Source organism: Epargyreus clarus, unplaced genomic scaffold (genome assembly GCF_041222505.1).
Source record: "Epargyreus clarus isolate Ecla_fem2 unplaced genomic scaffold, WU_Ecla_fem_2.2 ptg000021l, whole genome shotgun sequence".
NCBI lineage: Eukaryota > Metazoa > Arthropoda > Insecta > Lepidoptera > Hesperiidae > Epargyreus > Epargyreus clarus.
Window position 1 is genome coordinate 1,842,673 of NW_027332228.1, and position 16,759 is coordinate 1,859,431.

Sequence of the window (16,759 nt, forward strand, 5' to 3'; positions counted from 1 at the left end):
GGAGGGCCGCCATCTTGAATTTTGTATGTTTCCCATTTTTCCTATAACCACCATAATATACCGAAAAAATATTTCATACATTATTACTACCCCCCACCAATAGTTTAGGCTGGGCTACTCGAAATGTCAAAAAAGTGAAAAAAAAAATCTAGCTCCCAGTGTTGCCAGTTAATTTGGATGAAAATGGTCAAATGTCATTACGACCCCCCTGACAAATACCCATGTAAAATATTTTCATTAAAAATGTTTCTCCTTCTACTTTTTACATTTTTGAATGGAAAGTTTCAAAAAAAGTATGAACGAAGAAAAAATATCCTAAACCTGGCAACACTTCAAGTCACGCTCCACAACCGCCCCATACAAGGCGATTCGCTGAAATATTGCCAACCTCAAAATATTTCAATTCAAAAAATACGATTTTTCTTACGTTTTACAAATTGCCTGACGAACGATCCGCCATCTGGTTAAAAAAAATAATAAATCTGATTTGGTAAAATTGAGCATATATTCGAGAAAAAAAACTAAAAAAATAAAAAAATTATTAAAAAAAACACATCAGTGGCACCCCGCAAACATACCTCGTAAAATGAAAATTTTCAAATTCAAATATCTCGGCGGCCATCTTGTTTTTTCAGTTTTTTCGAATTTCATCAAAACAGTCTACCTCAAATTAGCCGGAAACGATACCGATCTTGGGTAGGTGCAAAATAAAAAAAAAAGTTGCCCAATTCAGCTCGGCCGCCATCTTGAATTTTGAAAGTTTCAGATTTTTCCCATAGACACGGAGGCAAATAAAAAATTCCACTCATACATCAAACCCACCCCCCACCACTCCTTCAGGTCGAGGAAGTCGATTTTTCGTAAAACTGAAAAAAAATTCCTGCGGCCAGTGTTGCCAGTCGACATCGATGAAAATGGTCAAATGTCATTACGACAGCCAAAAAAAATATTCCAGTGAAAAATTTTCATCAAAAATATTTCTCCTTCTACTTTTCATATTTTTGAATGAAAAGTTTGAAAAATTGTAAGAGTGGGGAGAAAAAAACTCAAACCTGGCAATACCTCGGACCGAGCCCCACGACCGCCCCGAACAAACCAAATCGCTCAAACGTTGCCAACCTCCGAATATTTCACTTCAAAAAATCCGTTTTTTCGTACATTTTACAAATCGCCTGACAGACGACCCGCCATCTTGTTGAAAAAAATAATAAATCCAATTTGGCAAAATTGAGCATATATCCGAGAAAATTTTAAAAAATGGCAACAAAATATTAAAAATCCCAAGAGATACGACCTCCCAAAATTTCATCGTAACGCCCACCCGAATATTATTCGAAAAAGAAACAAACATCTGCGTAAAGTCAATAAATAAAAAAGTTAAAAATTTTAAATCGGCCGCCATCTTGAATCTATGGCATCTCATATTTTTCCCTTTGCCTCGGGGGGGAGAGGAGAAAACCCGCCATAGACAACAAAGTCGCTCCTCGCCGGCATCATGGAGAACGGCATGTCAGTCAGTCAGTGGTAAGTTCAGGATTATATATAATATAATATAATAACTAACTTAACCTAACCTAAACCTCTAAATAGATCAACTCTAAGTAGTCGCTTGACACCGTCATGATATACATTATGAGTATCAAATGAAAAGGGTTTTTGAAACGAATACGAAAATTACTCTACTAAAGCATGTTTTTAAATGTTAAATTTCCCAAAAATACCCACTAAAATTGAATTAAGCACCAGTGTAATTGGGCCGGTGAGGTCTCTATGAGGCCGTATCAATTAGGTATGAAAACCATCGTAACGTTTTTGGAACATTTAATTGCGCCGATGTCTTTGACACAGTTTATTTCAAGTGTCAGACAATTATGTTGCTTATCACTGACTTTCCGATTTAATTTAATTAGCTGGATTAATTAGGCACTCGGATTGCCGTAACCTTAGTGTGGTTATAAAAATTGTTCTGTTGAAATTTACATAATTTTTATTATTAACATTCGTGTTGTAAAATCTCATCATTTTATTGAACGTCTAGAAATATAATGTGTAATGTGGATAGTACTTTATGCATTTATCGACGTTCTCAGTAAATATTTTAAAATATAGTTAAGTATGTTGATATTCTATGTGGCGTAAGATCTGTTGTTGATGTCAAAAGACCTTTTAGATAGCCTAGTGATTTATTCACGGTCTCTTAATCGGGGGTCGGCGAATCAAATCTCGATCTTATTTATTAAGCGATATTTTAAAAAATAATTATCTCTGCTCTACCTAAAGCTGAAGGAAAACCTCGTTAGGAAATCTACAGGTGTACAAGTTATTAAAAAATATTCTCAAAGGTGTAGAAAGTGTACTAATTGGCATTTCTTAGCATGGTAAACTATGGTCTAATCGAGAAGGATTTTGGGAGGAGGTTTGTGCCCAGCAACTGGACAGTATTGGGTATTGTTGATATTAATTTGTAACGATATGATGATACATATTATGATTAATACCTACTAGTAAATGCGAGTAGCGCACCCGGTGATACCTTACCCAACTTTAAGCTTTAGAAACTAAATATTCCTTGCGATGACCAAGTCGGTATTGGTAGACATATTTTTTTTTTTTTTAAGACCACCAATTTTTAACCATATTAAACTTTAGCGATCTTCCAAGTGTGTAATTTTTCTCACGATGTTTTCCTTCGCTGTTAAAACAGTTTGAACTGTTTGAACAAAGGCTTCGGATTCAAACCTAGGCGATCCAGAGGCCGCGTTTCAGCCATTAGGCTGTCACTGCAATAATACTTAGATCGTTACAAAGAACTGTCAAATGACGTTACCAATAATGGCCAACAATAGCTCAAAGTGATTGTTATTTCTTTAGGCTCATTGCACTAACATAATTGCATATACACAAACAAGTAAGTAATTTTCCAGTCTTTCTACATACTTGTCGTTAACTAATTAGGCTTTGCGTCACCTTTACGCCATATTCACCACTATGCAATTAAGTTAACTGTCAAATTCCCGTGAAGTAGTTTATCGCACTTATGTCGTTTTAATCGTTTTCAATTTCAAGAATGTTGCGCTCGTGAGAAATCTCAGATGTTTTATTGTCTGTCTAATGTAGTTCATACTTATTGAGGCCTATGGATTTTAAAATAAAATAAAAAACATCTTAAATAATCAGCTTAAACTGAATATAAGAATAACACAAGTTACTATAAAAACAAAAAACACGGTTGTTTAAAAATAATTTACTGAAAAGGTAAAAACAAGTTTCACAATAATTTAATTAATAATTATGTTTATTGAAAAATCGTGTACGCGCTGGCAAACATATAAATATAAAGTAGTTATGGTAGCATTTTTCTGTTATTTTTGTTTGCAGTTAATGCTTCTGATAGGTACCTATAGTACTTATATTCACTGCAAATCTTTTTTCGAAGACAATTTAAATTTCTTAATTTAAATTTATTACTATCACTAATACAATAGACTTAGTATAGATTCTACACTGATCTGAATCTAAATAAAATGACTTTACTGAAGATTCCCTTTTTTGCATTCCTCTGATTTTGCCGTCATGTGGTAATTAGAAAGGAAATACCGATTGCCTTAGTTAAGGAAAACGGTGACTATTACAAAGGTTTTTACCAGAACCTGTGGTAAGGGCAAAGTTTAGTAGTAAAAAGCAATTGTTAATGATAACAATTGACGTAATTAAAAATAATTGATTATGCGTCAGTCAAACACATGGAGGGTTCCGTACCATATTTTTTTATTTTATATTATAACGCTTGTAAAAAATTTAGGAGTTTATCTACTACCGATTAAGAGATTATGCCTTAAGAGATGAAAACGTTAAAATATATCAGTTTTTGTTTGAGGACTTCAATTTATTATTTTAATTTATAAAATGTATTTGCAGCCATAGATACCTATACACAAACACTATATTTTTATGTATATTTATAAGACTTCAAGAGCCCGGTGACAGACGGACAGACGGAATAGATAAGATACGGAAATAGGAGTAACAAACAATTATGCCTGAAATATAACAATTCTAATAAGATTGGTGTATTAAATCTGTGACATACAAAGCTTCTTTTAAGAGCCTGTCTTACAAACATTGCCGTGGTATGGTGGTGGTACCTGCAGAAGAACTACGAAAAGCTCTACCATCTATCGATACATATAAATAAAATTGGAGTGTCTGTTTTTAATATTGAAATAACCGCATTTTACTGTAGCATATGGATATACATACGGTAAACACCAAAATATTTTTTTTTTTACAATTTTTGTCTGTCTGTTTGTTCTGGTTAATCTCTGAAATGGCTGAACCGATTTTGACGGGACTTTTTTAGGCAGGTAGCTGATGTAATAAGGAGTAACTTATACTACTTATATTTTACTCGTATGTTATATACATAGTTAGATTTCTTTTTAACGCGGGTGAAACCGCGGGGCACAGCTAGTAAATATATAATTCATTTACGTTGAAGTCTTCATCTAAAATAAGTATAATTATATATACGCAAAGTATATTTCTAAAACACTTTGTCTAACATTGGTCCATATCACGTTAAATCGAGACGTGGGGACCGGTTTTTTATTACATATTTACGACAAAGTTATCAAATCAAGTGGATAGTGAAGAAATTCGACATTGGCAGTAACGTTTTGAGTACAAGGATGATTGGTGTACCAAAGTGGTATAGGCCTTGACCCCTAAGTCTGAGTTATAACCGGTCAGCGAAATGATCGATACGTATTGCTTAAGGGCGACTAGCGTGCTTTTATGGCAGTAAGCGTATCCACCTGATGGTTTTACAATGCCGCCCATGGATCTCCAAATGTATAAAAATAAATCATATAATAGCTTTTTAATACATTAATAGGAAAAATCAATTATTGAATTTTTTGTCTATCTCTGTCTGTCTGTCTGTTTGTTCCGACTAATCTTCGAAACGGCTGGTCCAATTTTGAAGCGACTTTTACCGGTATTTAGCTGATGATATAAGGCGTAATTATTATTTTAGCAATCTCCCAAATATTTACTTACTACTGACTAATATCTACTTTTAAAGACGTGGAGACCGCGGATCACAGCTCGTCTTAAATATAATTTCTACCGCCTAATATGAGGTTTGCTTTATATTTTTAATATCTATCTTATTTATTGTATGGGCTTTAAAAACAATGCTATATCTCTGTAATTTAGGAAAACGACATGTATTTTTCACACTGCCTATTTGTCACTTCATTATTTTATAGAATTTTACATACCAGCATTTACCTGTTATATTAAATTTAGTTATTACTTATATAATCAAAACATCATAATAAATAGGAATAAAAAGCTATAATATGAAGATATATTGGATAATAGAAAATTAAAGAAACATAATGATTACATAATATTTTTATTGCAAGCTCTTAATTATCTCGTTTTGCTATTACGTAAATGTACATGGGATTTTTAGTATTTCTTGTTCCGTGTTTTTTCGAAACAAAATTAACTACTTCCTAACCTAACCCAACAAAAGAGTTAAATGTATATCGGATCATTAAACTCGATGATAGTGCAAAAATACGACATGGCCAAGCTGAAGATGAACCGGATGCTGGCCATGGAAACTCTTCAATTAAATAGGATTTTCTCGTAATATTCTCTTTTGTTGAATTATTGTCGATAAGTACCATTAGGAACGGATATCGTATCTTTCGTCCTGCTTAGCACGGCATCTCAGATAGATACGGTGGTCAATAAAAGTTTCATTAGAACCTATTATCAATTGATTGACTTGGTGGGTAAAACTTTTCTTCTCCATATCCGCTCGATTATAAATATATGTTAAAACAATGTTAGTTGAATGTCTTCGGTGTTATACACGAGTTCTATAAGCTATATTTTATTATTTTACTTTATACATCTCATGTTAAACGGTATGTTAGTGCACAATATAATTTTAACCACATTAAATATTTCAAATTAAGGGCAATCTGAATATTAGTTAAAAATATTTCTCGCGTCTCGTGTTGTGTGATCCGAACGCATTCTGCAAGCAAATCAGATGCCTCCCACGATCCATTAAAGCGTAAAGACGATATTTACAAGCTCAAGTAAATGTTACGTTGCAAAATAGTGCGAGCTATTGTCTCTCTGATTACTATTTGCGAAATAAAACTTAGCCTATAATCTTGTGATGGTAATAATTTACTACAAGCTTTCATCTCCTTTAGCCTTGATATGCGAAGGGCATAGTAATACGGTAAAATGAACACGGCTTCAGACACATTTTTCGACACCAACACATGAGCGTGCTTCCGCATGTATTTCAGTGTACTTCCTTAAACCTACCGGTTTAGGTCCCGTTTATTATTGACACCGAATAATAATATAGCCTATCGAATAATACTTTTTTTAAAATGTGTTACGTATTTAATACGTAATACAACTGCGGAGATATGGGTATGGGTGATATACCTACATTGTAATACGAACTTTTGTACCTCGACTGATGAATTTTCATTATTATGATCAGCATCAACTCATTGCTGTCCCACTGCTAGGTAGGTCTCCTCTCAGAATGAGAAGGATTACGCTTTTCCATCGCGCTGTCCAAGTGATAATTGATATACTTCACAAACTTTTGAAAGACTTTGAAGAAAACTTTTGAAGACATTCAAAAGTTGTTTTTTTAGATTTCTCGGGTATGCAGATTTCCTCTGTTTCCCTTCACCGTTTAAGCTAGTGATAATTAATTTCTAATATGCACATAACTTTGAAAAATCAGAGGTGCATGCCTGAAATTTGAACCTTGGACTCTTCGATCAAGGGGCCGAGTTTCTTAACCACTAGGCTATCACTGCTTTTTAAACTGATGAATAGCGAATGCTTATTAATTGGGTTCTTTTTTAACTTTTGGAAGTCTAAGACAATATCCATTCAACCATTTGTAAGTCTCAATAAATTTCATATCTATTGCACATTGTAGAAATAATATATTATAACTTAGATCATCGTTATATTATCAAAAGCAATCTCCAGATTGGAGATCGTTGGTCAATTTGTAATGGCATTTGGTTTTTGTATCAAATTTGTAATAAATTTGATCGCGAGCGGACTTATAATAATAATCGGTTTATAGCTAAAGATTATGGGGTTCCTTTAAAAGTATTATATCTTGTCATACATAATATCATATCATTCTGTAATAAGAACTTAGATATAATAACTTCTGTGGTGATTGGATAATATATTATCTATCTGGAACATATCGAGTTCATATGCACTCATTTTTCCCCCATTCCGTGTATACAGAGCCACACCCATTTTTGCCCATGAAAGAAGGATAATCTTTTTTATATCCAATTTTTGGGCATCCTGTATAGCCTAAACGACTTACAAAACACATCCTTTTACAATTTTTATTTATTATAATCATAAAGCGTCAATATGCTTTTAAAAAATGTCTGTGGCATACAGACTGACAAAAGGACAACCAGACAGACGGGGAGAACGAAATTATAAGGCTTCAATTTCTTATCATTTGACTACGGAAACCTAAAAACTAAATTGAACAAAGTAGAAAATAATATATTCGGATATAACGATACATGATAGTTACTTCTTATCTCTGTTTAATGTAAATGAAATGATCCTATTCAAATGTAACCAAACTTGTTTTGTTGTATAATTTAATTAATTAATTTACTTATCTGAACACTGTACTTGGCCACTGGTTTTATGATTTTGGTGGGTTTTTTGGTAGATTTAGTGATATACGATAGACGGGTTACTGATGGGCAGAAGTTTTTGCATCTTTATGAAGATCTCCATGCGATCAATGAAAGCACGATAGCTCCATTTTTTACCCGACTGCCAAGGAAGGGTTATGTTTTTCGCGCGTATCTTCTACGAGTATGTTTGCCTTTCTTTATTTGATCCGATCTAACAAACGGCTGGATGAATTTTAACAGTTAAGGTGACATTATATTTGTCTCAATGACCCGAGTGTCCTTATATAGGTGTTAGTAAAAAAAATCTAAATGGCGGATTTTTGGCGCGAAATAGTAACACATTTAAAAACATAAATTAACCGAACCTATCGAGTAGGGTACCAAATGAAAGGAAATTAAACGGGGATTATAAAAACATATTTGTATATATATAAAACAGCAAGGTGACTGACTGACTGACTAGCTAAATGACCTTTTCATTTTTCAGAAATCAACGTACAGCCTAAACTAAGGATCTTACAGTTCTGAAATTTTGCACATAGGTTCTCTATATAGCGTGAATAAGTACTAAGAAAGGCCTTTTGGAAATTCTACCCTTAAGAGGGTAAAATAGGGGAAAACAGTTTTTTTGAAATCCTTTAATTTTGAAGCAACTACTATAAAATTTTGTATTTGGCTTTCTGGATAGGAACAAGGACGCACTTATTTATCCCCCTCCGAAAAATCAACCTCGTAGATGGTAAAATAAGGGTTAAAAGTTCATTTGATTAATCGTCAATTTTAAAGCAAACACTACGAAATTTTGTATCAGGCTTGTTGGATAAAAATAATGAAATACTACCTCTAACAAGGTAAAATAATGACCGAAACTTTGATTTACTGAATTTATATATCTTATAGACCGTAAATGGTGGATTTTTTCGCGAAATAGTAACAGGTTTTAAAAAAAGTTAACCAAACCTATCGAGTAGGGTGTCAAAAGAAAGGAAATTAAGAGGAGATTACACATACAATATATAATATATCTCATATATAAAATTCCCATGTTAGTTACCGTACTCCTCCGAAACGGCTTCACCGATTTTCACCAAATTTTATATACATAGGTCTTCAAGACTTCAGTAGGTCTGAGAATCGGCCACTATCTATTTTTTTTCCCCTAAGTGATAAGGGTTGTTAACCCTTAACATATTGTTATTATATGGCAACACAACGTTTGCCGGGTCAGCTAGTACATAAATACTCCTATATACACATCGAGATGACTGTCTGACTAAAGTCTGAGTGAGTTGCTGTGCCAGAGATCAACGCAAAGGGAAACCGCTGAACTTAAGCGTGCTGGAATTTTAGACATAAGTTCTTTATATAGCGTACTTAAATAAGAACTACGAGGATAAAATAGGATAATATTTTATCCTCGTAGTCCTAGTCCTGGTTTGAACATCTTTTGTTTTTGAAGCAGACAGCTACTATGAAACTTTGTATTTGGCTTTCTGGATAAATACAATGAAATGCCTATTTCACTGCTTTTGGAAATTCTACTTCAGCCTTTTTGGTGCAGTCGGGTTTTTGATTTTTTAAATTAATTACTTGTTAATAGTATAAAATAGGTCACCCGCGTGGTAGCAGCCATTTTACAAGTTAAAATGAATGTGAGATGTCTTTCAATTATTTATTTCTTGTAACGAAAATGTCTCCCCTACCAGAACCAGGCGCAGCAGCGCCCAACACCGCTGTTATGAGACATAAATAGGTGTGGCGGTGGTGCCGCCGGAGTCAAACCACCAAGGGCTTTCTACCACCTTCAATATGGGCTATTAAATAATATACTATTCAATATAGTAGAAGCAATATGGGCTTCTATTAACTAAAATATCTAGGATCTCTACGACAAATATAAAAACAGCGTTACACGTGGATCTGTATAAAAAATGTTAAATTATGGTAATTTTTAACTCCATCAGATTCATTGGTATTGATTTACACATTTGAGTTGATAATGCAAAAAGCATTTAATATTAGTAACTAGAAGTTAACAAGATATGATCTCTAGACAAAATTGTATCTATGACCTTAATTTTAAAATGAAATAAACTTTGAATTGAAGCAGCGCTTAACACTGCTGTTATTAGGCAGAAATAGGTGTGACGATAGTGCCGCCGGAGTCGAACCTCAGAGGGTTCTACCTAATTACTGTTGCTAATAGATATTTATAATCAATCCTAATGAGATTTAGATTCTGACCTGAAGTAGAAAACAGTTTCATAGTTCCGATAATTAAAACGGATAAAAGTAAAAGGTATAATAACATTGTAAAATGGAGTATCTGGCAGTTATTGGAAAACCATATTAGTATGTTGATGACTTCCATAAAATCCTTATTACACAAATGAATCATCAGTAATTATTTAATGTCCAATGATCTAATCCCTATAAATGATTACTTCTATTACCTCCTTGACTTAAATATACCTAAACAAGAAATGCTAAAATAATGAAACTTTTTATTTCCAAAAATATTTCTCGCCTACCTTTATTTCATTCATTAGTTGGTAGAACCCTTTGTGGATCGACTCCGGCGGCACCACGCCACACCTACTTCTGCCTCATAACAGCAATGTTAAACGCTGCTGTGTTCTGGTTTGAAGGGTGTGGCAAGGGAGACATACTTTTTCGAGGCATTATAGCTTAGTCCTCAGGGGTAGCGGTGCATCTGTGGCCGACCTCAGGTAGGGAATATCTAATCCTATCTGGGGCTGATTACAGATGTCCATTGGCGGCAATAGTCACTTAGCATCAGGTAGATTGCATGCTCGTCTGCTACTATTATATTACAAAGAATCATTAGAACGACAATAATTCATTCAAACCACATTTTGATAGGTCAAATACCCTATTATCGAATGTGTCGTAACCGGCTTGAGTCACTCAAAAATGTGGTCCGACAAGGTCACATTAGACCAAATGACAAATTCGCGGAATATCTCACATTGGTAAAAGGGAAAGCAAACATTATTATAAATAATGTACGGCCGGTTAGTGGCGTCCGAAGGCTAATTACGATTTTCGCAACACCCTAATTTACTTTTATGTTAAAAATATTCTCTTAGTGTCAGTTTCCGATTGTTGTCCAACGGAGGAGGCTGACCTTACACTCCTCAACTTTTGGAATTCTTCAAGGTTAGTTAAATGTCAGTTTAAGTTTTGTAAGCTTCGATTCATTCAATTTTGCAGTTATGTCATTGTGGCAGTTTATTTTGTTTGTTTTTCTTTTCAATTAAACATTATTTGAACATATTTTAACATAAATTTAGGATTGTTTAAATTCGTTAATTCACTTAAATGCAGCAAATTCACTTTAAAAGTCTTGAAAATTTTTATTGCGGTTTGAATGTTCTAAAATTGGCTTGTTTATTTTTTGTTCTTTTTGTGTGTTACAACTTTACAATTTTTTTTTTACTAAGTTTTAATTCGATGTTTAATTGCATTATATGATTTTCAAGATTAAACGTGCTTTAAAGCTCTTTATATTTTTGACTAGCATCTGTGCTCTAGTGTTTTTTCTTAATTTTGGAAACGAACAACATAACGTATATTTTTATCAATATAATTTTTTCAGAGGTTTATAATTTACTTCTCTAATAACATGTTATTATTTTAAAATTTAATATTTTAAGGTGACGTTGAACAATATATAGTTGTGTAGTGAGTTTAATTCATGTTCGTGTTTTTAAGTGAAAGAAGTAAAAGGACTTACCGGTAAAAAACAGGTATTAAACAGCAATGAAGGTTACGTTCAAAAACCAAAACAACTTCATGAAGTAGGATAGTTAAATGTAGGATATTTCCAATTTATTATGCTGTATCAAATGCGTTGATACCTAAGTTTAAGTCATTGAAGTTTTACAGTCTAAATTTATTGACATAAAATAGCTATCCGATAAAACAAATGCCAAAATTATTTTTACAAAAGGGCAGTTATTAGTAATATAAGTTAGAGTTCAGCAGCGAAGTGATTTATGCGAAGTATCGTTTATTCGTTAAGCTCTCCGGAAACGAACATTATCAAGTTGCCGGAGTAGGAAATCTTTTACATTTCAGGCGTTTTCGTACTTTTCGTGCCTACAAAATAAGCCTGTAATGCAGTGATCGGTAACGTCTTTTGCTAAAAGAGCTATACGAGATAATGACGGTCGCATTTCGCGAAAAAAATCGTTGAAGATTAATTGAAGAAGCGTCGCCCTATTTGTAAATATTGGTTCTCGTTTATGAAAGACTAGCTGACCCGGCAAACTTAGTACCGCCTCAAAATCTATTTATCAAATATATTTCATATAAAATATAGCCTATGTTACTCGTGGATAATGTAGTTTTCGAATGGTGAAAGAATTTCTAAAATCCGTCCAGTAGTTTTTGAGCCTATTCAATACAATTAAACAAAACAAACAAAGTTTTCCTCTTTATAATATTAGTAAAGAAAAGCAGGCCTACCGCATTTGGGTATTATTTTATTTAGTTACGTGTATAAGTTATTTATTTTAAAAAATCAAGTGACCACGGCCGACCCTATTCTATTGTTAGTGTGTATTGAAAACATTAGGGTTATATTAATTAAGAAATGTAAATAGGTAATGGTTGAGAAGACCCGCAGTCTATTGCAAAACTGTGTAAATACAACTACGAGTATATACGGATATATGTATTAACCTATGTATTGTTTCTCTTTCCAGGCGGTAGCACAGACGTCAACATGTCGTTCGTGGACTCATATAGGAAATTTATGGAGAGAAACAGTGGTAAGTACCTACCTATATAACACAATCATACTGTTTATAACAAACACTATCGACCAAATGCGTACTATAATTAACATCCGAATTAAGTAGACGTAGATTCCTTAGAAGCTACTGTGGAAAATGATTTTTATTTCTACGGAAATCGTATAATTGTACTTTATATTTTGCACAATTTTCAACCACATTATAAGAGCTTCATTTTTACCGCTAGATACCACACTTAAGATCATTTATTTTAACCACTTAGTTACCTCAAGATCAGTACCTCAGATCAGTTCTTCCAAAATTACTGCTCTTAATAAGCTTAACATGCAATGCTTTGCACAAAACAAAAACAGAAAATACCAGATCAAAATAAATAAAATAGTTAATTATCGAGATAATAAAATTAATTCTATCACAACATAACCTTGCCTTCGTAGGCTGTTCAACAATTTCAATAATGAGACACGCGAAAACGTTTAAAATTCGTCAAATTGCGTAAAAGATGATTAAAATGATTGCGAGTACTATTTTGCAATTTGGCAGCGGCATTCGCATTTCGTGATTCATTAGACCTTAGTCTATAAATCTTTTAATTTAGGTTTGATGTTATGGAATGTTATCTTATCTTTTATCTTGTGTAAGTAAAAATCGGGCATGCATTAACCAATCTTGATTTATTTATAGTACTACTAACAGAAGTACTGTCAGCTTCATTAATTTTGATCTGCACATCTACTTTTGGAGCTGGCTGTACATATTATGTTATGAGGTAGCAATATGGATACTTAATTTTCTAGTGCTACTTACATGTAACCCCACTTATAAATAGTCACAGCATATAGAACGATAACTGTAAATTTTAGAAAAAATTGCAACTTTAATAATAAAATCTGTGAATCTTTAAGTTGCGCTACGCCGTTTGGGACGCAGTCAGAATATGATTCTACAAATCTTTTAATTTAGGTTTGTGCCGACTGTACACAATGTTTTTTGAACATATGAATGTATGTTGGTCTCATTCTTTGTCATCCTGCAACTCAAACCGCTCGACAGATTTTTACATATGAGATGTTGTTAGATTCGTCTAAAATTTTTCAGTTAACTATTCAGTTCGGCATTTTAAATATAAGGCATTTTATTTTTTAATATACATATGTAGGTACATTACATTATGTATGTACATTAGATAAAGATTTTGTTGCAGGATTTATTTATGCCTGTGTTATCCAGGGGTTGTTGTTGCAAAGTAGGTTACCCAAAAAATAATTTCCATTTTCATTTTCTTTTACAGCACAGCTTACTATTTGTATGTTTTCATTTATGTGACCATTATAATCACACATATTTTATGGCGTTAAAACTAACATATTTTTTGTATTCACACAAATGTTATAACAAATGCGGTTTATCACCTGCTAATTAAAGTTGTGAGTTACAATGTTTGTAGAGAATACATTGTTATTAAGCAAAGTTGTAAAGACTACTGTGAATTTATTAAAATAACATAGACTTTGTTTTATATTATGAGTATAGCCTTTTATGGTTAAATGATTTATTGCATTGTATACCTATGGATTAGTTAAACAAATATTAATTATATTTTTAAACATAATTAAAGTAAATCAACACTTATAAGGGTGTCATTATGTTCAGATTCACATTTTTTTTCAAACTCCAGAAGGTAATGTTTTCCATTTGTATTTATGTAAGTTTCATTATTTAACATGCCCTGCATGCCTATTTTGTTTACTATTATAATAGCTACTTCATATGCGATTTGCATTGGTTATGTATATAAAAAATCTACGCTGTCAAATGTTTGCAAAAAAACTGTTTACAAACAAGATGACTTCAATGCGATAAAAATATCTAAAATACTTGTAGGCATCGATAAAAAAATGTATTGTGGCTTCTTGCATGCTATGCATGTGCGTAAACCCATTTGCACCGTACGTGACGTGTGTCTGCGATACGTCGTGATTGTGGTGGGTCTAAAGGTTCTTTTGCACTTGCGATAGTGTAGTGCGCTGTTAGTCTTTTGAAACTTACAATATAACTTTAAAGGTGGTAGAACCCTTTGTGGTTCGACTCCGGTGGCACCACCACCACACCTATTTCTACCTAATAACAGCAGTGTTAAGCGCTGCTGTGTTCCGGTTTGAAGGGTGTGGTAAGGGAGACAGACTTTATCGAGGCGTTCCAGCTTAGTCCTCAGGGGTAGCGGCGCATCTGTGGCCGACCTCAGGTAGGAATATCTAATCCTATCTGGGGTTGATTACAGATGTCCATGGGCGGCAGTACTCACTTACCATCAGGTGGACTGCATGCTCGTCTGCTACTCTTATATTATAAAAAAAAAAAAAAAAATATAAAAATACATATGTCAGAAAAACCGTATATGATCTCAACCATAACCTTAATAGTTTAGTTTAGTATTTCCACGCTGAATTTGCTTTCGCATGTTCATTCCAATCGCAGGGCTGCTGGAAGAGTTTTCCTTTCGAAATAAGCAGTACTTTGTACTGTACTTCTATAATGTATGCAGTGAATTACTTTTCCGTGTACAAAAACATGTAAATAAACATCGTTAAAAGTGGCGGAATCCATCCTGGCTATAGGTATTATCGTCAACCCATTATTGTCCCTGCTGAGGATAGGGCTTTTATGAGAGTGAAAAGCGTTAGACCACAGTCCACCGCTGGTCAAGTGCGAATTGATAGACTTCAAACACCTTTGAAAACTTTATTTTAAATAACACTCATGTGTAGGTTTCCATCACAGTTCAAGCTAGTGATAATTTATTCCTAATACGCACGTTGAAACATTTCCAAGGGTAATCCTTAAAAGTAGCAAAGTATCTAATTAATTGATTACTTACAAGGTTAAGAAGCTTTACTTATCATGCACCTTCATGTCCATCATGTTATGAAAATGTTTAATGCGCCAAACGAAATACAACTTCAAAAATCCAAATCGATAGTGTGAATTAGCCTTACTAATAAATAACGGCGATACACTACAGTTTACACGCCGCTGGTTCGCTGCGTGCAAGCAAATCAGATTATTATCGTAATGCATTAAAATCTTCCGTGTTTATGTATTACTTAATATTGCCTATTGTGGCCCTACACGCACGTGCGACATTGCGTAGCTAAAATATTTGAACTTGACGTAGAATGAGTCATGTTACCCACTGACGCTTAGTCTTTTATGGAATAGAAGAAACGGATTAGTTCATCTGTTTAGTAGCAAACGAGCATATAAACAAAGACGTGTGACTGGCGTATATTGACGTCTATAATCAACCCTAGATATGATTGAAGACGTATCTTATATCGATCGCAAATGTATTGCTAAGAGAAGTACATCAGAATTATTCTGAATACATCGTGTATGTGTCTCCCTGGTGCACTCATGAAAGGAATAGGTAACAGTATACTGCTTTCCATAGAAATAATAAGGCTCCGAGCCACGAAGAGTTCTTAATTTCCACCAAACTTTAGCACCGTATTGCCATATTAATTTAACTTAAACATACGCTGCACCCCATGGACTCGTCAACCCCAAATAAGGTTGAAGACCTGAGATATGTCATAAACTCAAGATAATTTAAATAAATATAAAACAATAAAGTATGTAAAATGTATAAAATTTTGACAGGGGCAGCAATTTTAAGATTATGTAGGTGATAATTATTTTCAGAGTAAATTTAAACAAATATATAATTTTACAAATGCGCATTTAACCGGATACATTATGTAATGTATATTACTAAATTCAACTCTGCATTATTATGTTATACCATTATTTTTTATGAAGTACTAAAATTATACCTTTACTTGTTAACTTTGTGTTATTACACGTTATGACTAAACCAGTTAAATAATTGCACATTCTTTCATTCAAGGAAGTTATTTATTTCCAAGTAAAATTGTTATTATTCTGAAATAGTTAGTGCCGAGTTTAAGTATTTTACGTCATGTTTAAACTAAGGGAATCGATTAAAACTTATAACTTAATTAGCACTATTTATTGAATATAAAATATACTAAGACTAAATAATAGTATTTGTTTGGTAAACCCAGAACATTACCAAAATTATCAGTATCGACAATATTGATTGAAAATTATGCAAATATCACCATTTACTATTTACTTATTGGAATTTTCACCAGCATGTAGCATCAATGTCTAATTCTTGCGTAGGTCCGAGGTTACAATCCCAGGCATGCATCTATG

At 33.3% G+C, this 16,759-nt stretch overlaps 1 protein-coding gene across 1 annotated transcript in view; it reads left to right on the top strand.

Annotated features, from left to right (window-relative positions):
- The window catches only part of LOC140750624 (very long chain fatty acid elongase 7), a 69,837-nt gene that overhangs the window by 48,210 nt on the left and 4,868 nt on the right, over positions 1 to 16,759 (top strand). Inside the window, exon 2 of the mRNA XM_073084289.1 lies at positions 12,470 to 12,535. Coding sequence (XP_072940390.1) covers positions 12,470 to 12,535 — 66 coding nt within the window. The remainder of the gene's footprint in view (positions 1 to 12,469; positions 12,536 to 16,759) is intronic.